The sequence below is a fragment of the Tinamus guttatus genome, unplaced genomic scaffold, assembly GCF_059628265.1.
Source record: "Tinamus guttatus ecotype Peru unplaced genomic scaffold, ASM5962826v1 Tinamus_guttatus_pri_ptg000356l, whole genome shotgun sequence".
NCBI lineage: Eukaryota > Metazoa > Chordata > Aves > Tinamiformes > Tinamidae > Tinamus > Tinamus guttatus.
Genome location: NW_028288890.1, coordinates 1461731 through 1485680, shown reverse-complemented (window position 1 = coordinate 1485680; position 23950 = coordinate 1461731). Strand labels below are relative to the sequence as shown.

General features: G+C 44.7%; 1 protein-coding gene across 1 annotated transcript; it reads right to left on the bottom strand.

The window, feature by feature from the left end:
* Nucleotides 1–1132: 1132 nt before the first annotated feature.
* On the bottom strand, nt 1133–15684 carry LIG3 (DNA ligase 3). The gene is made up of 20 exons (XM_088530062.1): nt 15555–15684; nt 14629–15188; nt 14070–14213; nt 13519–13716; nt 12895–13046; nt 11838–12004; nt 11127–11204; nt 10847–11015; nt 10002–10157; nt 9433–9564; nt 8685–8764; nt 8108–8195; nt 7482–7559; nt 6738–6861; nt 6195–6337; nt 5560–5634; nt 4804–4950; nt 3551–3725; nt 2567–2658; nt 1133–1766 (listed from the first exon to the last, which is right to left on the bottom strand). Exons 2-20 carry the CDS (start codon nt 15167–15169, stop codon nt 1533–1535), a joined length of 2973 nt encoding a protein of 990 aa, XP_088386188.1. The 5' UTR covers nt 15170–15188; nt 15555–15684; the 3' UTR covers nt 1133–1532.
* Nucleotides 15685–23950: the final 8266 nt, after the last annotated feature.

Here is a 23950-nt window from a genome sequence, read left to right as displayed (position 1 = left end):
CAAGGAGATGCACGCAGCCATCGTTAGTCTCAGCTGTGCTTTCCCTGGGGGGATCCTGTTGCTGACTACACTGTTTTCCTGGCAAAAATGGATTCTCTACTATGGACCTAATTAAGTTATTTTTAAGTAAAATTAAAAATTTGGAGAAAACTGATTTATAATCCAAAGGTATATACTGATCTGAACTAATAAAGTAAATGGAAATATTTGTGCTTTATGTACACTGTACATAGTTTAAGTATTTTAAAAGTTGATATTTTACTTGAAATGGCATGTTATTCTCTATTAAGTCTTCTTGGTACTTACTAGTTTTGGTACAAAATTTTGGTTTATAATTTTGTAATAAAGTTGAAATGTGATTTAGTTAACCTTGTTTTCTGACTCTATTGCCAACAGGCTAAGAGAAGCCCAAGATGTTACAGGTACTTTTGAACTTTAACCAGAAAAAGAGAAAAGGCTCAGGCTACCAGGTACTTAAATATCCTTATAGGGGGGAATGGAAGTACAGAAGAGGTTGAAGGAGGGAAGAAAAAAAAAAAAAAAGAGAGCATCCTGATGTTTAACAGGAGAGTCTTTGTGAGGATCACGTGTGTGCTGCCCCAAGCAGCAGCCAACTCGCTCCTCTTCAAACTACGGAGACGCAGTAAATTGCTGAACTCTGACTTTTGTAATGCACACGGAGACTCTGCCTCCGAGTGCATGGGACTCAATCGACGTTATTCAGCAACAGCACATCTTCATATGAAAATAATTAAGTTTTAGAAATACAGCTTTATTTTATTAGTATTCAAGTACTTGGAATAGATTTAATTAGCTTCAGATCAGCAGCAACCCTAAGTGTCCTAAGAGATTCAGATCAGAGAGTTCTTTCCTCAAATTCTGCTACTCATTTTTCAAGGAATAAAAGGTATATGTAACTTATTCCAGAGAACAAACACTGCAGGAGGATGCTTGGATAATACTCTGGCAGCTACTCTAATGGAAGCTTATTTGATTTCCTAGTTTTAGTATAAAACCTATGCAGAAGATGTAAACTGTTAGGGGATTTGTAGGGAAGGTTAAAGACAAGGGGGGAAAAAAAGCACAGATGAAGGGCACAACTTAGATGGTCTCTGTGAAGTCAGAGCAGAACAGGAAGATTATCTTAGCACTAGAGTTAATATTGTTTCAAATACCTGTGAGAATAATCTTTGAAAAGTAAGTCTTGACAGCAAAGGAGAAGACGCTTCAGTTTTATTTCTTTAATTATAAAAATAGCCAAACTTTTAAAAACCCAGGAGATGAAACCAGCACCTGCATCAGTGCATTGGTCTACATTATGGGCAGAAACATGGAGTCAGCAGTGACAGAAATTCCACATGGCTGCTATGGATCTTTACAACTACCTTGGAGGTACTTGGGCATTTTATTTCTATCTGCATCCCCACAGAGGAATCTCACCCGTTCTTCCCCACCTACCTAGTTCCCTGCTGTTTCCTTCAGGCAGTTCCTGAAGTAGAGCTGTCTTGAGAGCAGTGAGGAGCCCCACACTGTTAGCATGGGGCTACCAGTTTCCGTTTCCGGATGCATTCCCAGACCCAGTTGGGAGACACACGCTTAGCACCAGGATTCTCATCAACGTCCCCTATAACGTGTGTTGCGGAGGCTGCATCGAACTCTTGCACGAGGTCCCCGTCGTACGCGATGAAGTACCGGCGGATCCTGTCGAAGTCCTTCACCGAGGGGGGCAGGTAGAGCCTCACACCCGTGAATATGTCCAGCAGGGCCTGCACAGAAGGATGAAACAAAGGTCAGCCAAAGAGTTTGGAAACTGCAGCACGTTCTTTGAGGCACGAACAGGTCCATTCGCAGTTCCCAGGGATATCATTTTAATCACTTGCCTAATATCTGTGAATTGCTCTTTGGACTTCCATTAAATCATCCACAAGAGCAACTCCCATTGAGTTCCTCTCCGAGTCCCATGCTACAGCTGCCTAGTGCTTCCTTAGCTAAGGGGAGTTATTACTGCCTTAGCAGTGCTGCTGGGGCGGGTGAGTAAACATGCCCTTAGTGCCTAGAGACTTCACAAGCCGACGCTTGTAAAAGCAGGAAAACAAACAGCCCTGGGAGGGGAATTGCTGTTTACATCAAAATAGCTGCTTCAGGCTTCTCAGCAAGTTACAGCTCGATTCTTCATCCTAGAATTTGCTCCACAATGGGCTAGAAAGGACAGTTCTGTCCTGTCGCAGCTCCTGTCTCTTTGGTATGCAGCACTGAGCAAGAGCAGCCACGTGGCGATGCCAGTGCATGGCCCCTGTAGTGCAGGACACTGGTGGGGGGTCAGTAGAGCAGCACTGGCCTTTAGCATGGCAGACACGGCCCGGTCAAACCTGCAGCTAGGGAAGAAGGGTGCAGACATCTGCTTGTTCTATAACAGGGCTTGTTGCTGCTGTTTCCACCTTTGTACTTCACTTTAATTTAGGGTGCAGCTATGGGCAAAACTTTCCACATGGAAGACAAAGGTGAACAGACGACTGAAACAGCCTCAGCCTCCTCCCACCCCAACGTGCCTGCTGCCCCTCTGTACCTTGTTTCCGTTGTCCTCCACCTCCGATGATTTCCGCTTCTCCCCTCGTTTCTCTTCCACTTTCTGAGGGGATGCAAAGACTGCTTTGATGCCTACAAAAAGAAAGTTTTCTCATTGAGCTCTTTGAGACACTGGTTGTGTATTCAAGTTGGGGGAGAAGAAAGGAGTGTAAAAAGGCTTTTCCCCTGCATTTTTTTGAGTAATCGGTGAATTAAAAGATAACCAGTAGGCTGAACATTTTCTATGGCAAAGGGCCCTGGGCCTTTTCCTGCCCTGATCTCCAGGAGGCTGCATTCCTCTTCAACTTCTTCTTGCTTTCTACATCCCAAGACTGCTTAAAGATCTGCCATAAGTTACTCCCCAATGACAAGTGCTGGTGAGGCAAACTCATCTCATTACTACCTGGAAATCCCCTCCAGCATCTTTAATACCTGCCTGAATTTCATCCAGATAAAATTGAATACTGGCTCATGGCCGAAAACATCTAACTGAAGGACATGTGATCTGCAGGAATGGCAGCAGCAGGTTTGCTGCTCAGAGCAGTCTTATAAATTCAGTTAATGACCTCCATCTATTAAGATGAAAAAGAACAACTAAAATCTGAAATAAGTTCCTACAAAGTAATTTTGGTACTAACTATGCTTAGCAGTGTCACAGTTACCAGTCCTAGGCAGCATAACCTCAGGGAGTATTTATTTCCTAAATGAGTCACCTAAATACCAACTTGAATAGCATCAGCAATGCAGTTACCATCATTTTTTTTTTTTTTAATTCCAGCGTGCCTCACAACTGTGGCTATTCAATCTGTGCTGTAACAGTCCAAACCAAGGATCTAGGCAGCCTTCCCCATGCACTGACCTTGACATACACCTACAAGCTCCATGGGATCTTCACGCATCTGACAAAGGGCAAAGACACAAAGCCAGACAGCCCCAAAGCCACCAAACCCACCCGAGGCCCCTTCCCTGGGAAGCACCATCTTACCCTCCGGCTTCTTGGCCTTTGCGGGCAACTTGCTTGGAGGAGTTTTTATAGTCTTGTGTGGTGTGGAAGACCTGGAACTTCCCTCATTCTCTCCACTGCTGCCAGCTGTGGACTCCTCTTCCTCCCCAACAACAACATTGACATCAGCCTTTTCCTTGGAGAGCTGGTACAGCTCCTACCCCCAGAAACAAAGCATTACCTTTTGGCCACAATGAAACCTCCGATGCTAGACATGAGCTGTAAATGCACGCAGTGCTTTTGGTTTCTTTCTGAAGCATTTGCTCAAATGTTTTTGATTCCTGCACTTTTTGTAGTCTTCTTTTTTTTTTTTTTTTTTCCTGTCACCCTCTCTAAGTTCTTAGCGGTCCGACCATCCATCTGATATTAAGGGAACCTATATGGGGAGGTACCAAAGCTGTATTTACACCATCTCCTACACAGCAAGTTGGACTAACTCTTTGCAGCCTAGCTCCCTATACACACAAATGGGCAATATCCATTGCTCACTCCTAGAACCGTCTGCTTGCAGAGGGCATTTACCTTTCTCTCCCCTGCCTGCACAGGGAGACAGAACAACTGCGTGACAGTAGGTGGGCTGAATCACTCCTTGCTTCGATAGCATAACAGGCTCTTACATCTCTGTCAGGATCCCCAGGGGCAGTGTGCAGGCAGCCCAAATAACAGTAACTAAACTGAGAAGAGAGCTCATCAACAGCTGACTTATTGCTGGGGATGGCAACAAGCCAACCGGTTTCTAGCTGTCAAGGAGGCAGAGAAGCTGTGTGGGGTAGATGCAGTCCCAGGGACCTGGCAGAATGCCACCTGGCCCCTGTGTCATGGAATTGGGCCAGACTGCCCTTAGTCATTTCCCAGATGCCTCCTCCAATCCCAGCAATTAATGGGAGACACAACGACCATAAACATTTAGAGAATAAAAGGTCACCTCTTTCAGGAAGGAAATTCCTCACCATGAAGGCTGTTAAAAGAGCTGATACAAGTAGCTACCAGCAAAGATTTCCCTGAAAACGCACAACAACTCAAAAGACCCAAGATGCTTCAGTAAAAAAAAAACAAGATTCCATCCAAACAGTTCAGCAAGCAGCTGAGCCCGGAGTAAGCGGAAGATGCAGCATGCCACCCTAGACACTATCAGCAGGTGTCTTCCCTGCATACCTGCTACCAGAACATGACTTTTCAAACATTGATTGTTGTCAGAACTTACTCTCAAAACATTAATATACACATTAAATCACCTTCAGCTGCGGGAGATTGGTGGCTGTCTTCCAGTCCTTGTCATCTCGAATGCGGGTGCAGCGAGGGAAGCGAATAGAGATCCCATCTGCAGTGTGGGCTTCTGCTTTGGAGAATTCAGCCCCTGTGATCTCCCACACTGGGGCTTTCTGAACATGGTATTGAAAGAAGTCGTATGTCATGTTCCTGCGTTCTCTCATGAACAAACCTAGTGCATGTGTGTCCCTTTACTTCTGCGACAAACACCCCAGCACACCTGAGTTCCACACACACAAACTGCTCTTCTGATCGCCTGCCTTAGAAACACTCCCCTTGTTTCAGCAAGTCGGAGATCCCCAGCTACTTACCCCATATTGTCATTTTCTAAGTAACATTTTTACTGTCAGATATACATAGCACAAAACATACTGCAACACTCAGCAATCCAACAATAACCTTTTGTTTGCTTCAACTGTACTTCAGCTGTCTATGTCAAATTTTGCATGCTAACATTTTAAAACAATTAACTTCTGGAAGAGAAACAATGCACAAGACTGTTTCCCAGGAGTGCTGCAGGTATGATCTTTTTTTCTTTTTTATGAAGTTTTTAGCCTCAAAATGCATGTGCAGAAGTAGAAGTCTGTGCCCAATTACCTGTTCCAAACATGAAGACTAAACTCATAGCACAGACAAATTGTATCCTTACAAAAAGAGTGGTAGATTGCTATTATCAGTGACATGAAAATGGCAAATTCTAGTCATTTTGTGAAAACGCTTACCTTTGGATCTGGAACAATGAAGTCAGGGTAGTAGATTTTATTAATTTTTAGCCAGCTTGGAATTTTACTAGGATCCTAATAATTAAGAACAAAACCACAAGTTATAACACTTCTGACCATATATGAACCTATTCCTAGGGAAGTTATTGCTGAAATATTATCCTAGTAGTAGATTAATACATGGGTATATAATCCGCTTTGTATTGATGGAGCTTGATTTAATTTACAGTGAAGGTGCACTGATCTGTAGAAATTAAATACAATTTCTCATCTAAACAAGTAATTCATAGAATATCACAAAGTTTCAGGTCATCTAGCTACAAGACAAGAGATCTACTTGAGGATTTCTCACCCACAGCCCCATCTAGTGACTGGCCTTCACTTGCAACATGCCAAACTGCTGGTATTTGCTCTTTTCCAGTGCAACTTTGTCTACGCAGGAACCTGATGGTACCTGCCTTCCCACTCAGTGTGAAACAAATCTCAGGCGGTGCCTCAGCTTCAGAAGCTGGCTGCACCTTGAGCTCGGTTCTGTCACAGAGGACATCTGTCTAATGGAGGAAGGTTCTTCACAGCAGTTTTGAGCCCTTTGCTAAGCGTTCCTTTGAGCTGCCTCATGCCCCAGCCCATCTCACCTTGCTGATCTTCACCATATCCAGCTCCGTTTGCAGGCGAGCCAAGGTGGCGTCATCATGGCCACCAGCACACTTGGTCACGGTGCACCACTTCTCACTCTTGGGATCGTAGCAACCCATGAGGAAGATGGACATCATCCCACCTGGAAGAGAGGGAGGCAGGGTGCTCGGCATCTTCCACAGGACAAGGCACAGCTTCTCAAAAATCACAGTAATCCGCTAAAACCATTTTCTGTCTTTGGAAGTCAAAGGCCCTCAGGCTTGTGATGGCTTCACAGCATCCTGTCCCATATGCAAAGCTGAACAAACAGCATCTACACGGGGTAAGAGACCAACCCAAGACCTAATGCTTTGCTGTGCCAACTGACCTACAGTAAACTCGAGCAGCTTGCTGTAGCCTAGCATGTAGCAGACAGTCACTGTTAGAGCCAGTCTCATTCTGGTAGGACAGCAAATGCTACAGGAGTTCTGGAACAGAAAAAAACTTGAGATTTTTCTGAAGAACTGACACATCTCTAACTTAAGCTAAATCCAAACACTCACCTTTACTGCCTTGTCCATAAAAAGCTCCCAGCACCACCAGGTCTGCTGTGTCGGCCATTGCACCTTCATTGAGGTAGTCCTTTTTCACCTTCAGCCAGTGCCGTTTTCCTGGCTCATAGTTACCCTATGCAAAACCAAGCAAGAAACCCCAGTCACAAGGGAATAGTTGGTGGACAGCCATTTCCCCCAGAGGTGCTTGTTTTTATCCAGCTTTGCAGTACACGAGCACAGCTGTGCTCAGATCTGTGAGGAGCAACTTGGTGTGGATGCCAGCATCTACAAGAGGACAGAGCTACCTCAAGGATGTTTGGCCTCCCCTGTTTCATCCACAAGACACTTCCTGAAAACCAGAGCTGTGACTAAATGCAGCCCTGGTTCCCACCTCAGCGACCTGCCTGCTGGACCACATCACTGCAGGCACACCCAAATAGCCCTGTTTGTACAAAACATTGCAGGGACACCCGAAGATTCAGATGAGCCGGAGTCCAGACCAGAGAAAACAGGCAAGACAGGAAGGAAATAATACCAACATCTGGACAAGAAGTGACAGCAATTGGGGTTCAAGGAAAACTATTGCATATCCTCCTCCTCCCCACTTCCAGGCATTGCTCAAAAGCTGTTTAAGTAGATAAGAGCTTAATTCAAACTCAGAATGGATTGAATAGTTCAGTATTAAACACAGAGCAGTCTTTTGTTGCCCCCCTCATACCCAGCACACACAGGCAAGAGTGAACGGGAACCTGCCTTTGTGTCTTTCAACACCAGTCCTTCCAGTCCCTCACGGATAACTCGGGTAATCATATCTGCCAGATCTGAAGCTTTCTGGAAAAGAAAAGGATTATGGTAAGCTTAAGCATATGAAAGGGGCTGTGCTCTTGGGGTTTTCCATTTGGAGCAGTAAGGCACAGAAAGGAAACGGCTGGTTACTAAAGAACACACACATACACACACCACAACTTACAAACAAAAGAATCTCATCTGTGAGATAGCCATACTGTTGTTTGTATTTGCTTGCTTCTCTGTCCAAATGCTTTGGGCTCTATGCTTTTTTCTTTATCTGAAAACAATTTATCTACCCCCAAAATCCAAATGTTCTCCAACAAAATCAAGGTACTCCAGAAAATAGAAGTAATGGGGAAAAACACAGGAGATAGGGTTTGCACATTAAAATTCAAAGCAAAAACTGAGCATGCTGCTGTCTAAAAGCAGTTTTTAGTGATCAGGAGACAGCCAAAAAAAAAGGACAAAAAAGGCAGGACTGCAAAGCTGCCAGTTTGTGCACTGGGAGCAGTCTAGCTCACTTCAATCTTACTTCAGTCTTTTCCATATAACCCCGGGTATTGCCATGTGTGCTATTTTATTTAACTCACTGTGACATGCTTCATCTCTGAGAAGAGGATCCGGTTGGGGATTTCAACCATGTTATCGTGGAGAAACTTGCGACGCTCACACAGGGGCCTAGAGCAGAGTACAGGAAATTACGGACACACAGCCAGTTCCACCATGAAGCACTGGCTGGGGGAACATCAGAAAAAAAGCTATTTAAACAACTAAATGATTTCTCCTACAGATAAATCAGAGTTCCAGAAAGGACTATTAATTCTTTATCAGTTCTGTAGGAAGTTATAAACCAGAGATTTTACATTAAGCATGTATTTTGTTTCACAGGCACAGGACGAGCTATATACTGAACCATGCTGACTTCAGCTGAATGCAGTTGCTCCTGCTATTTTGAAACTGCAGCACAAGGAGGGGCTCCAGATAGGGATGCTCCCATTTACAGCTTTATTGCTACAACCACTCTCCCATACTGTCTTAATTTTAAAGGGATAAAATGGCAAGCAATAACTGTCCACATGAACTGTTCCTTTTGCAGTGGCAGTGTATTCCAGCAAGTTCCTGCTGTGAAATCTGTCAGATTGTTGTCACACTATGCAAGACACATACCTGTCCATCAGGCTGACATCATTGAAATAGATGCAATCAAACACAAACAGGCAAACATTGGCATCTTGGAAAGCAGCTTTCTGTAAAACAATATCCAATAAAAATATCTGCAGCAGAAGCAAGCAGCAAAATTGAGGAATCAAAAAAGAAAAGAAATAAGAGTAACAAAAGGATCTGTTTTCTCCCCATAATCTGCTAGTGCTAATAAGCGTAGGCTCCTAAAAGGCCTAAGTATTCTGAGAATTAAAATTTAGACCATGTGTGTCAAAGCACAACCTAAGAAAATAAAACATGTTAATTTCCTAGTAGCAGGGTAATAACACTACAAATATTAATGACTTTAGGCAACCTAAAATCTGTCACTGCTGCTGCAGCAAGAAGCCAGCAAGCATTCCAGAGACTTTGGATTAATGGCTCCTTTAAGTTAAAGCACTTGCAATTTAACTTTCAATTTATCGTCCCCATTCTCACCACCATTTGATCTAGACACAAGCATTACATAACACTTGTATGGACTAAATTCGTATCCATACCATTCTCAGCTGCTTGTCTGCCAGATACCACTACAAGCTACATCTTCCATTTTCTTCTTTAATATTTATTTTCATCTGTTTTTTTCCTGCTAATGAGCAGGTCAATATCAAAGCTGTTTTATCAGCTTTTTCATTTTTATCAGCCTTCTCAGGGACTAGACAACTTATTTTATCCTGTGATTTAACTCCAACCACCACAAAGGACCCTTTTTTACCTTGTGCACACCAAGAGTCCCGAAAGGAAGCGGCTTGCCAGTTTTGTTATCAATCAGAAGAACTTCTGAATCCAAGATCATACTCTGCCCGCCAGGAAAAGCTTGGGGGATGAAATCCTTAAAATGGGCTACCTTGGAGGAAAAAAAAAAAAAAAGAAAGAAAAAAAACAGAATAGCATCAAACACAAAATGCCTCTTGGCTGAAGGGACAGACTCACTCCAGTGCTGATGGTTTCTGTATCTGCACTGCCTTTATTTTCTTGTATGGCAGACTGTTAGCATTGACTAGCAATAGAAAGATGACCCAACTCGAGTGCAGTGCATAAAGAGGTCTGAAAAGCAGATAGGTTAACTGTAGTTACAAGCCCCTTTAAGGCTGCCAAAACTAATTGATTAAGGTTCATTAAATGTTGCTTTTCCAGATTAATTTGAGTATCTGCACAAGTCAGGCAAAAAGCCTAAAACAGAAGGTATCCTGCTGCCTACAGAAAGTGATGTGAAATTCAATCATGTTTACAGAAAAGGAAGGCAACAGCTGGCACAGTAGAAGAGAATTTAAATGGGCTTACTTTGTGAGGGAGGACAGGTTTGAGGCTTCGGCTGAAGTAGCTGAAATGATCTCCATTTTTATGCACCTGTACCCGCTCCCCATCATATTTGATCTCCGCATACATCCCATTTGGACACTTCTTCATTGCATACTCAATAGACTTGCAGGCTTCAGCCTTAGAAAAGTAGAGAGAAAAGTTCCATAAAAGATTTGTTTGATATATTTAAAAACAGAACTACTATTTAACTTCAGAAATGAACTGCAAATTCCCTTTTGAATCTTTCTGTGCAAGATCTCTGATATCTAGTGCAGGTTTTTCTTTTCTTAGTTCAGCCATTTATGTAGATCATCTGAGCCTGCCCAAATAATTTTAGCTTTTCACTGTTTATCTCTTCCAAAGAAAGAGCACTGTGTAAATATTCTGCCTTTTCGAGGAGTGCACTTAGATGAGAAGTAAATATTAACTTGGATTTGTTCAAAGACAGCCTATTTGAATCTCTAATTCAACAAATGTCTTAAACAATTTCCACAGAAAGGAACCCTTCTGCCATAAGAGCTTGCAGGAGAGAAAAAAAAAAAAAAGTCAATTCTGGACTGAAAGCAAGATGACATTTTAGTTTGTGCAGTATCATTAAAGCAGCAAGTTCGCAGTATGCCCAATACTTGTCTCTTGGTAGAAAGCACTTTATAACATGGCATTATACATTAAAAAATGTTACTGCACAATCTATTAGCTCATACTGTATGTATCACTTATGTATCTTCTGATTTGTAAAGTAGCGAATATGAGAATTCCATCTCTTCCAGTGTTACTACTGTTACTATCCAGTGTTATTGTCATTATCCAGAGATGTCCAACGTTACCAGCATGGGCTGCACAGGAGTCATCAGAGAGGCCTGCACACTGAGGGTTCTCCTCAGACCTGGCATCTTCTCAGCCTCCTGATGGTTCTTCAGGACTCGCTCTACCACATCCTGGAGGTTGCGTGAAGCTTTGAAGGCTTCATAGGCGTTTGGATCCAGAGCATCCAACCTTTAAACAAATTGAGGAGAGAAGGGAAAAATATCTATCAATCTCAGTTGTGCTGCACGTGGATAATGGGCTAATGCCCATTTCTGTCTCACAATAAAAGGTGGGACTTACACATGCTTTGCACCCGCATTCATTTTCAAGTCATGCTTGATTAGCCTGATGATGCATTTCAGGTCGTTGCCTGTACACCTGAGGTGTGAGAGGATTTACAGACAGACACTTACGTGAATATTTCCCAGTTGAAAAAGGAAACTGTTCCAGGTCTCTATAACAACAGGAATAACAGGTCCTCCCCTTCAGTAGAGGTTAAATTCAGATGTGCTACTAGTGACATCTCAGAGGTACAAGAGAATATCCAAAAGGCTTTTGGCTTCTTTACATTTGAAATGCCAGTAATAATTCTGCCTCTGTACTGAGGTACATTGCTAAATTTGGTTATTAATCCACGAAGAATAAATTATAGTAACATCCTTGGCCTCAGATCAGCACAATCTGAGACAAACCACTATGTCTAAATGGCACAAAGGATTTTCCCAGTACAGGTAGGAACACTAACGTAATTAACAGCCATGTACCATTTCAGCAGTTTTGTTTAGTACCAATTAAACAATGTCTTAACAGACAAGAACAAAACTCTTCTGACATGGACAGGAGCCACACGTGTTCTCCATACTGTTCAGCAGTCAAAAAGCCTTCATCAAGCCACTGTTGGCTGCCTACATGTGTCAAGGTCAGTCTCTTGGCTTATGTTGCTGTTTTTTACCTAGTCCAGCTTGTCACTCCTAGAGTTTTAGGGTGCACCTCCAAACAGTGATCATTTACCTGCGGGCGATATCTTGCAGCACACTTTGCTGGTCATCCTCCTTTGTAAGCTTTGACAGCTGGATTAGGAACTCATCTACCTCTTGGATGGTCAGGAGACTTTTGGCAGCTGGAGGGCAGGACTTGCTTTGTTCGAAGAAGAGGCGTATGGTCTCGGAAACATCTCCCTGTTTCCAAAAGAAAACATGAGGGCATGGATCACAGCAACGGAGACTCAGCAGGCAGTTTCCAGTAGGTAGGAGAAAGTAGAGGTGCCTGATCTGAGGCTCCATCAACAAATCACTGCCAAACATTAGGAAAAAGCTGCCATGACACAGGGTACTTTTCAGCTGTTTCATTTGCAAAAGCTCTGCAAGAGTAGCAGTATCATCTCAATGGCTCTCACTGCTGTGGGATGAATCCAGTTCTTATAAAGTCCAAGAATCACTAACAGTCTACTGATGTCACACAGAAGGCTGTACATACCAAAGCAATCAACAAAAGTGATGCAATTAGTTTCATTAGCTAATTAACCCACTTTCTCCATCTTTCAATAAATTAGAAATGGGGAGAGTTGATTACCAACAAGGAATTAAACACACACGTGAACACTTGCAATCATATGAGTCTAGCTTAACTGTTAGAGTCAACTTAAGCTCAAAGGAACAGATCTGTTAATTGAATTATAATTTTTCATAAGTCTTGCCACAAAAAGGTAATATAAATCAGTTAAATATGGATAACATTAGCTAGAGCAGTAGAGACAAAGCAGATGCAACCCAACTTTCCTAAAAATCAGAATCCTTGTATGCCTGATCTATGCATTTTGACATTTTTAATCTTGTTTTCCAAAGTTTTGCAGGTGATTCACATGTTGCTTTCTATTTAGACATCATTTTCTAAAGGTTCCAGATGGCAAAAAACTCTACGAGAGCTGCCGAAAAGCAAAATTTACCAGCTCCCATTCTAAAAACCAACCTTATAATCTTTCAAACGCGGGGGGGTGCAGAGGGAATGTACAATTTTCATATGAAGAGACTGAACATCAAAAATTGAGAGAACTGCTACCTCCACTCACCTGTTCCAAGTCCCGGACCATTTCCTCTTGGCTGCAGTTAAAAATCCTACTAAACAGCTTTACAATCTGCTTATCATTCAAGTTGTAAACAATTTTAATGACACCTGGTAACAGCAGTTTAATGGTCAGGTATACATCACCATGAAAACCATCTGGAAAAAAAGCACACACCGTTAGAAACTGTCACAATTTATTTTCCTCTACAGGCTATAGATGTTTGTGCTCATTAGCAGGACTCCTGGGGAAAAACAAACAAACAAAAAAACAAAGCTGGGGCTTCCGTGTTCCATCATGTTGTTCTATTTTACATGAAATAACATTTCTCTAGGGAAACATCCACACTTGCCCTCCAAATCTGATCTCAGCACTAAGCTTGTCAGCACCTACATTCTCCATGGTCCTGGCCTCAGACATTTTTACCTTAATTGGCTAATTAGGCAACAATTCACTTTGTACACACTGTCTCCATCAGTTCAGGAATCCTTATAGCACACAACTCAGACTACATTGCAATCAGATTTTCACCCTTCATTTCACCCTTTAATTTACCCTGTTTTTGAAAATGAAGCTTTGATGTTGATTTTGAGAGAGTTTTTACATACAGAAAAATGGCACCACTCATACCTCCTCCAGTGCCCTTCTGCAGGAAGTCCTGGATGATCTGTGTTTTCACATTATAGCTGGGCTTGTCTGCAACCATGGCACAGAGTTTCCTGAACTCTCGCAGCAAACAGTCTTTGTGTTTCGGATCACATTTTTTTGCAGACAAGCTAAACTTGTGGGAAGAGTTTGCAGAGGTATCTTCTAAATTCTTTGGCTTAGCTGCACGAAAGACACAGCAGGTAGCTTTTAAACAAGGATGAAACTGTACAGGCTTTGAAAACAAGGACATCTCCATTTGGCAAGGTGGAAAGAACAATCCCAGCATGCTGGCAAAACTTCAGAACTGAATTGTGATGTGTGCTACACCAGAATTTGTGATATAATCGCTGTAAAAAAGAAATCCCTTCCATGAACACTTATATATATATATTTTTAAAAGTATGTCAGTTAAAATGAAACCACGTTTTAGATTAAAGAAAAACCTCTACAACTCTGAGCCAAATTAAAACACCTCTGCGCTAATACTAGAAACAAAGTAAAGAATTTCCTAGACTCTGCTTAATAATCCCTACCTGTGAAGCCAGAGAACTTCTTTGGCGATGGATTGACCATACTTAACAGATCTTTCTTGGGACTGGTTATTTGTCCAGTAGCAGAGATCTTAGCTTGCACTGTTGCTTTTTTCTTCGGTGTACTTGCAGCCTTGGAATTGGCTTCTGTAAAACAGCAAGGTGAGAGACGATTTGCAACATCCTCCAACATATAAGATATTTTGCAACAGGCACTGGAGATTGAGGGAAAAATAAAGGAACATTTTTAAAATGGCAAATTAAAAGAATACATAATGGGAAAGAAGGAAAGAGTATGGAAAAGAGCTGAGCTTCTTGGTGGGATTTATCCAACTTTACAAATCTATATATAACTTAAATCACCTAGACCTCCTCCATGGACCATTGCAAGAAATGAATTAAGTAACTCGTTCTTTACTAGAAGGCAGAGACAGAGATTTGATCTCCGCCCACCTTTTTAATCAAGTCATCAGTAAGAATTTCACAGGAAATGCATGGCTATCCATGTTGTACCTTGTGGCCCAGAAAAAATAAGTGGCCCAGTTCCCTCCTTGTGTCTCACCCGAAATGTGACGGTTGATTAATTCTTTCTCATCATCTTGTAGCTCTTCCCACCCTTCCAAGTCTGTGATGTCTTCAATTTTCTTGGTGGTAGCCCGCGCCTTCTCTAGCTTCTCAAACATGCACTTCACATGGTACCACTCCTTCATGTCGCCGCCAGACTCCGTGAAAGGGTTGGGAACGATCTTCCCAATGCGCACCATGCCCTTCACGATCTTCTCCTTGCACTTCTTGCAGCCGGCCGTGCCGCGCTTGGCGTAGTCCACGCAGTACCTCTGCTCCGCCATGGCCTCGGCGGCCGAGCAGGCCTGGCGAGGCCGGGCGGCCAACGGCGGGGGCAAACACGCACCGCTGGCACCCACGCACCGCAGCGACGCGGTCCTCACCAGCAGCCGCGTCCAGAGGCAGGGGCTGAATCCAGGCAGGCCGACGCAGCAGGAGGAGGAAGACGATAAGGAGGTCGGTGGGCGCGGGCGGCGGAGAGCGGAGCCCCTGCAGAGTGCCTGGGCTGCCTGTGTGAGGGCCCTGGCGCACGTGGGCATCCAGCTGGCGCCGGGCGCCCTGCGAGCAAGGGGGACACGGAGCTGCCACGAGCGGCCTGCAGGCCCGGGGGCCTCGCACGCGGCCTGCGGGATGTGGGGCCAGGGCAAGGCCGCGGGCAGGCCCCGCCACCCCGCAGCCCGTTCCTCCCCTGGCCTCGCTGCTCCACGGGCCTCGCTGTGCCCACACCTGCCCGCAGGGGCTGCTCCCCGGCCCAGCGTCCCCGCTGCCCCGTCCCCTCCCTGGGCGCCAACCCGCCCACAGCGGCCCCACAGCCTCCCCTGCCCTCCACAGCCGGGCCCCAAGCCCCCCGACCACGGCCTCGGCCTCCTCTCCCAGCCGGGCCCGCCTCACGGCGCCGGCCCCGCCGCGGACGCGAGGCCTCACCCAGCTCCTCACGGCGCCGTCATGTCGCCTCCCTCAGGCCGGCGACCCCCGCGCCCGCCCCCGCCTTTTCCCTCTATAGGCGAAAGCCGCCGCCACCGCGGCCCCTATAAACGCAGCCCTCCGGGCTCCCGTAGAGTGCGACGCATGCGCGCTACGTCGCGCCCCGCCTCTTCCGCCAGCACGGAAGGGGCGCCTCAGCGTGCGCGCGTGGGGGCCGCGGCAAGCCCCGCCCCCGCGCTGCTGACCACGCCCCCGGGGGCGGGGCCCCGCCCATGTCGGGCTGCAGGCCCCGCCCCCACAGGGCGCCCCGCCCCACCGGCACGCGCAGGGCAGCGGCGCGAGGCGTGGGCAGCGCCGCCCTGATCCGGCCGGCTCCGGTCTGGTCCAGTCTGGTCCGGTCCGGTTTCGTCTGGTGGCGGTCGCTGAGGCGCAGGGCCGCCTCCGCGCGGGCTTCAGGGCGCCGCTTTGTCCTTGGTCGCCTGGAATTCGCCCTCCGCGTCGTGTTCGCGCAGAGTCGGAGGTACCGCTGTGCCCCCCGGCCCGAGAGCGGCGCTCGGAGGCGCCGCGGCAGCCCGAGCCGCCATGTTGTGCGCGCAGAGGCCCGCAGAGGTGGTGCCGCGTCTCTGCCCGCCTTGAGGGGCTGCGCTGCCCCCGGCCGCTGGAATCGTCCCTTCGTGAGCACGGCACCGGCTTGGCGCTAGCGCCGAGGTGCTACTGTATCCGCTGCCTCCTGGGAGCAGCCCTTGGAGGGCAGCGCACCATCTTGGTGCCGGTGAGAAGGTACTTCCATGTCCCCTGCCTCCCGATAGCGGCGCTGCCAGAGTGCCCACTGCCTTGGGACTGGTCTGAGGTGCTACCCTGCACTGACCTCCTGAAAACAGCCACTTGAGAGCGCCAGATCGTGCAGTGTCTGCCCTACTGCCAGCCACCTGAAATCAGCTCTACAGCAGCCCTCCTCAAGCCACCTCTGGCTTTGCATGGGGCCAGAGGTTATGCCGTGTTATGCAGCCTCCTGGAGCAGCTCTCCGAGGGTGCTGCACCGTGTTGCCAAAGGGCCTGGGTTATGCCATGTCACTGGGCTTCCCCAAAGCAGCATTCCCAGTGCACTTTGCTGTGTGTGTAGTTCCCAAGATGCTGCTGAATCACCCTGGTGCTCTGAAGATGGCCCTGTGACCCAACAGGTGCAAACGTGCAGTTGTGCCACCAACTCCCTGGTGGTTGCGGCAGCTGTCCCTGTTTCTCCTTATGCTGTGGTGGAAGTGCTGTCATGGTATGCCAAAAAACTGCCGAGGAGACCAACGTGGGCACTGCATGCGCCACTGAGTAGGTTCCTGCCTTCCTGCAGGAGACGAACTGCGTGCAGCTGTGTCCTGGCTTGTATTGCTGCAACGCAGCACCTCTGGCAGTGTGTGTGACGCACAGGGTGCAGCCTTTCCTTCACCGGGCATGTATGGCAGCCCTTGCTGCCCTCCGAGCGGTTGCAAGGCCGACTGCAGACACTCTTCCTCATTTTCTTAGCATGACAGATGCCAGCTGTAGCAAGTGTGTTATTTTTGGACAATTCAGGTCACAAAGCGAGGATGAAGTTCATGAGTTAAGCATTTCTCATCAACAGGACCTGGCTGTAAAGCAGTTGCTCTTGTCCTCGTTTGGGGTCTGTCTTCAGGGAATGTTGCAGTACCTTGCTCTCAGACAGTGTGTTAAATCAGTGGTCTTGGAACAGAACCAGATGTTCCTGTCCCTCAGGGTTCAGAACTTGTGAGAACTCCAAAACAAAAGAAACAAGCCCAACAATCAAATTGAGGTGAAGCTTTGAGCCCCGGGAAGAGAACTGCAAGAGGATTCGGGCAATTCACTAAAGACTGCACCTCAACGTGCAACGTCTGTCAGACTCGGATTGAAGGTATGTGTGCAAGTTTAATGTAATTAAATCTCTAATATATAAATTTACTTGGCAAAAAAAAAAAAAGAACTTTTGGGAAGTGAATTGCAGAATGAACAGCAACTGGTGCCATTTTGCACAGCAGCAGCCTCTTGTAGGGCAAGGAAGATCCCAATCTTCAACCGCAGTAGGAGATGGGGCGGGCACGCAATTCAGAGAGCGGGCAGGGAGCACGCGGCCCTGCGCCGCGCTCAGGGTGTCCCTGCTGGTGAGATCTCTCATTCACTGTGTGTTTGAGCCTAGTAAAAGAGAAGGGAAGGAAAGATGGGCTCAAGGGCTGACACCGAGGCACTCACTGCCGTGTATCACGTGGTTTCAATAAGGCTGAGCAGTGTCTCACCGTAGGATTCACTTCACTATTCTGTTTAAGGGCTAGCAATGTGGTATAAAGTAGGCACTGTGTGGAATCAGTAGAGAAGCCTGTACAGGCTTGAGTTGGAGTGAGGTGATTTGTCCTCTGGAGAAGGGCGTGAAAGCAGCTTGGACAGGTAAGTGATGGGTAAGTTCTGACAGGCAGGGGTCAGAAGGCCCTCGGATATGGGCACTGTTCTTAGCCTCCAGTGTATGCAGTTTCTTGACCTGGGGTTGCCATGAACGTGTATTGTTCTTCTGAGCGAAAAAAATGCAAGGGAAGGAATTAAAAATGTTTGAGGTTTTATGGTCCTGTTGGAATAAAGTCCTCCAACTCCCATTTTTGCCAAGATGTACCTTCAAGTAGCTGCAAATGGAGCAATATATGCAGTGTGCATCTTTCCACAAAACTGCAGGACATTGGGGTGACAAAGAGCACAGAGAAAACTGGGAAATGAGGTTGCTGCAGTTTCTCAAAGGATCAGTGAAGAATCACTTGCTCCTCTCTCTTTATGGTTAATACTGGAATTGTTACTGCTGGAATAGTTAATGGTGAGATGCACCTCTTATGGACATAGTGCTGTCCCTGTATGTGGGTCAGCAGTGACAGGCTACTAGAGAGGCTGCTGGGAAGGTACAACTTTGTTATTAGTAGGTTTTTGTCCTCATTAATGCAGAGAAGGTAATGCTAGCAATTAGCATTTAAAACAATTAGATTTAAAGGCCCAAGTCTGTTCATTCTTAAGCAAAGTGGTAATCAGTTCTGTTTGAGTCAAAAATACAGGTCGCAGGTTTTATATTTTTTCATTTTTTTTTAAAGAACAATTTTAGTTTCTTCATCTTAAACTGGTATTCAAAATATTTCATAAAAAAGAAGCTCATCTTCTTCAGATCTTCTGGGGATAACTTAAATTGATGGGTTTTTGGACTGAAATTAAAGTCTTGATGCAAGAATTCTTTCAAAGCTACATTCCAATGAATCCAATCTTCTTGGTATTGAGAAAATGTCCAGAATCTTGCTAAAATCAAATAAAGGGAAGAAGATGTTTAGAATTTTAATAACTACAGTGAGCAAATATATCTCCTTGTATAGCTGCTGAAGAAGATACTGAACTTGGACATGTGGTTTATTAAAATAAAAGAGATAAGAGAAATGGAGCAGATTATAGGAAAAAAAAAGGCATTTATACATGAAATACATTTGAAAAAAAAAGGAAGTGATGTCAGTTAAATAACAGATTGAGAAGCCATGTAAGGAATCTCAGTATTACTTATTTGCATGTGTATTTCTTGGCAAGACTTACTTTGCTAGGTCTTTGAAAGGAGAAGATACTATAAGCAGTATGTGGCAATTCAGTCTGAAAGGATTTGCAATGCTTTGGGTTTTAGAGGTGGCTTATAAGAATTTCTGGATTCTAAACATATGAAAAGTTTCTGCCTGAACAACTTTTGATTTATTTTTATGGTCAGCTTCACATAAATGAAATTTCCCAACTATTAATCAAGTACCTCAGTGCCTGCAAAACACTTAGGTTTCACTTAGAGCTGGGTGTAGCCAGAATAAAATGACTTTCAAGCCTCCTTCTGGCCCTCACTCTGGGTAAGTAGGGGATCATGTAATCTGTTATAAACTCGTAAATCAGGTTGCACTTCTTTTTATTATAATTATTATTGATTTATATATGTAGTGAAAAGGCATTTTCTGGAACCAGAAGTGAGATTAAATGTAACAGAACCATTGGATCTCGGAAGAATAGCTTTCCCTCCTGCAGGTCATGTTGCCAGGTACACATGCAGAGTCCCTCCTCCTTTCCCTCCACGGCTTCTCTGCCCAGGACGGTGCGTGTGAATCAGCCCGTACAGCAAGGGCAGCCACGGAGCTCCTCAGCATCCCTGTGCCCATTGCAGCGACATGCCAGCCTAGGGCTGTGACAAAAAGATGACCGAGAACATGAAATTGGTGTATACAGCCCTCTGCAGAAGAGACAGTTTTGGAATGTGAACTCTGTCCTTTAGTCAAAACAACAAAAGTCTGTCTCTCCTCCTTATCACATCCCAGTTTTCTTTCTGAGGGAAAATGTTGACATTTGGGACATGGACATTATTAATATCCGAGTACAGAGAAACAAATGCTAAACTTGTTGTTTCTAGTACAGGTTGCCCAAAGATTCACTTAACAGCCACAAAAATATGTCAGAGGTTTCCAAAGGCGTTTAGGAGATAGTGACGCCAATTTGATGTTAATACTAATGAGAAGTGAGTATCCAAATCACTTGGATGGGTTTTGGAAGGTCTCAGCTAGATTCATTTCTTCCTGGAAAAAACTATATTTGACAGAAGGCTTCTGATGCAGAGAGTATAAGGGCATTGTAGGCCACTTCTTGAATTCATAGTGTTTTAGCTCAAAAATATGCCATGTGTGCTGTAGATATAGATGCTGATATCTGTACCTATATTCTGCTGTCAGCTAATATAATATCCTTTATTTTTCTGCTTACTGCATATGCTGTTAAATTAGGTAGATATATTTGCAAGGTGAATGACAAGTGTAATTGGCTATAAATGCTCCATTTAGAGAGATTGCAAACTATGTTTAAGTTACACCCAAGTGCACCTGTGCTTGAGCTGCAAAGTCATTCAGCTCCCACAGCACCTTCATTATAACCATACTTCATCCTCCCACACAAATAGATTCTGAAGAAAATAATTTCTCCCCAAATGTACATCTGCAGCAAATTATGCCAACATCATTACACATGCAAGTATAGTGAACACAAATCTCTCATACTGTATGTTGTTGCTACTTGAAAGATGACATCTACTTTTGGAAAACAAAAGAAAGCCCAGATGAAAGCTTGGCAATTTCTTTTATTTGCTGTTTCAAAGGATTTCCGAAATTCATGTGTAATTTCTGTAGGCTTGAAGAAGATTTTTTACAAATTTGTATTTAAAATTTTATTTTTGAATCTTATGAGAATGAGATTGAAACTATGGCTAAATTTTTTGTTAATTGACCTTGCTGAGAAATCACTGTTGGTAATATCCAGAGACATTTTGATGCCATTATCTGAGACATCTAAAAGTGATTTAAGAATAACATGAATATTTTCATGCAACGCTAAAAGTTTAAACTTCTTTGTATTTTCTTTTTCTACTGAAAATCCTTCAAGGCTTTTGACAAAAGGACTGTTTCTGAATGCAAACAGCTTTTTATTGAAAGATTTCTGACTAGCTCTTTTGCACAGTAACACTTATGACCAGAAAGAAAATGGTACAATTTAATCGGCGCCTACTTTTCATTGTCCCTGTCAGCACTCTGGTTAGTTGTGTTAAAAGCATGTGTGTGCAAAGCATTATTTATCACCTCAACTGCTGTGAATCTTGCAGATTTCAAATTCCAGTTTCTCTTTTCTGTTTGTTCATTATGCTAAGTGGTGGCGAGATACCAACAGAGATCAGACAGGGCCAAGGTAGTTTTAACTTCTTTTTATATCTCAGGTAATCTGCGTACTCTGCTTTAATACAAAGTAGTCCCAAGGCTACTGCACACTTGTATTCTTTCAAACTACATCTGTCAAATCTGTGCTCGACAGCTGCTCTGTTGGGGTGTTGTACTGCCAAAGCAGAGACAGCTTAATGAAAAAAACCCTCCAAAATAGAACCAGTGTACAGTGCGCCCTGCTCCCTGCAGCACGGCCAGGGCTGTGCCGGAGCTATAAACCTCGCTGGGACTCCTGGCCAGCAGTAATGACAGTAGCTCCATTCTGCCCTGGCCAAGCCGGGTGTGAGGTGCCTTCACCAGCTTGAATTATTAGCTCTTTAACTACAGCCAAGTCCAGGAAGTTTCAAAAGGCAGGTGGAAATGCATGCACGAGATGACTGTGGGAGACCTCAACACCTTGGCCTCTACTCTTCGCGGTGTGCAGAAGTTGTTATCTTGAGTTGTCTCAGGATGCCACCTGCTAAGGAGGCACAGACAAACCTCTGCTTGGGGGGAGATTCTGCTGCTTCATGTTACAGGAAATGTACTTTTTTGTCAAACTGAGCTATTTCTCTTTGAATCCTCCCCAAAGTAGTGTATAACGTTGCCCATTACTGTGCTAAGGGCTGTGTGTGTAATTAGTGACTGATCAGGCTCCCAAAAGCGGCAGCCTAAATCTTAATCCATCCTGTGCATTGATCACCATGCTGTATCATTTGAAAGCATTTATGACTTAGAGACTGCAATTTTTAGAGCCAGTTCCAAACCGACATTTACTTTTATTAGGAAGATGGGATGTTAAAAAAAAAAAAAAAAAAAAGATCCTCATTAGAGACTGGAGATATAAAAATCTCCTGAGCCAGGTTGTGACTTCCACTGCAAAGCTGTTTATGCAGGAAGTAGCTTTCTAGGGATGGGCATTTGCTGCTGCTGCTTCTCCAAGGACTGGGAGATTCCAGCGCTGGAAACAGGTCTTTTAGGTTCCTGCTGGAACACAGCACTATAATGATTGCTAATTCCTCACATTGAAGAGTGGATGGGTTAATACAATGTTTCTTACTCACTTGCAGAGCCCTGGGGCACAGGAGCAGCATAAAAACAAAGCCCAAACAAATGCAGAATCACCGACCTGTCTGCAAATGTTGCATCTGGAGCTGTGTACCCTCAGGGCGCTTCTGGGGATGGTGGTTTATTCCCGTCTGGGGTCTCTTACAGCTTTGCTTTCAATGAAGTACGACTCCTTTTTCTATCATGAAGGTTCTGCAAGTGACTCCAGCTGAGGAGTTTTAGTGTGACTTCTGTGCATCTGCAGCCAAACAGTCTCTATACAGCAGAGAGAATGCAGCAGTGGCTTTGGGTAGGAAAGAAACCAAAAGCCCCATGAATGTCTGGTGATCCCCACTCCAAAAGTTTCCTGTTCTTACAGGTTCTTCGCAAACTGAACTGAAACAGATATTTTCAAGTTTGAGAAAGGACTGATTCAACTGTGCTTTAGTGAGTGAAGCTGGGAAAGAGAAATATGAAATCCCAGGCAGAAATTTAAAATTAACGTTGTCCAACCTGGGCTCCCAGAGGTGGCCAGGCAGCAGTCTTAATGGGCTGATCATTGTCATTGCCATGAAACAGAGGAGGAACCTTGGCCTTTATCTGAAATGACAGATATCCTTCAACAACTGGTTCCTGCCAGTGCTGTCAGATTCAATCCACAAAGTTTTGGGACTTGGGGACTTTGTGATCTTCTCAGCTAGCCTCCGTAATGTCCAGGGTTGGCCTGTCCCTGTCTTCTTAAACATCCTTCTCTTTCTTAGCTCTCAGTTTTCCTGCTTCATCATTCCCAACTTGGTATCTCACTGAAATAAAAACATCAGATGAAATAGTGCACGTTGAAGTATTTAAAACAACATTTAAAAAGGCTTTTTTTTTGACTTATCTTCTATTGTTGGTATTTTGGAGGACGCGAGACTGCTTGCAGTTACATTATTTACCTTTCCACACAAGGTCATGGTTACTGAGCAGATGCTGACAGTGTTAGAAACTCCCACCTGCTGCAGATGAAACCCAATTAGCCAGCTTCATTCTGATACAGAAATCTCAAGCAGCTCTGCTGCTGGTTCTTTGCCTGGGAGGGAGGTGTGTGGGCTGTGCTCAGACCCAGAGCTGGGTGTTTGACTCTTATGTCTTTCTGAAGACTCTTATCATAGGAGATGCAATGTTGAATAACACTGAGAACTGTCAAGGAAATCAGTTTAGACTGTGTCTAATTGCCTTAACTGGATCAGCGTCCTTTTTTAATTTAGGGATATTCTTAGACTAGTCCCTAGGTCTAGGATATGATAGTATGTGATAGTACCCTTAAGCTCTGCAGAGCTTGGCTGGTAGAGTGGAAAAGGAAGGGGTAGGATTTGCCTGGTAAGGAGGCTGACAGCTGCTCCTGAGGTGTTTAGATCTAATCCATACTGATGAGATAGCTTCTTAGCTAGCTAGACTGCAGCATTTCCTAACTGCTGTCTGTCTCTTCTAAAACCTACGTATTAAATTACTACGAGACAATAGTTTCTAAAAGGCATTTTCCTGACCTTAGTTTCTTCACTAGATTGAATGAATCTAGTGAAGTGTCGCTTA

Excerpts from the sequence above, each read along its gene's own strand:
- LIG3 (XM_088530062.1), bottom strand. The coding sequence starts at position 15,169 with ATGCCCACGTGCGCCAGGGCCCTCACACAGGCAGCCCAGGCACTCTGC. Across the intron at positions 10,158-10,846 it reads CTCCTGTGCAGCCCATGCTG|GCTGAAGCCTGCAAGTCTAT; the intron begins GTAACGTTGGAC and ends TACTTTTCTAAG. Across the intron at positions 3,726-4,803 it reads CCAATCTCCCGCAGCTGAAG|GAGCTGTACCAGCTCTCCAA; the intron begins GTGATTTAATGT and ends TTCTGGGGGTAG.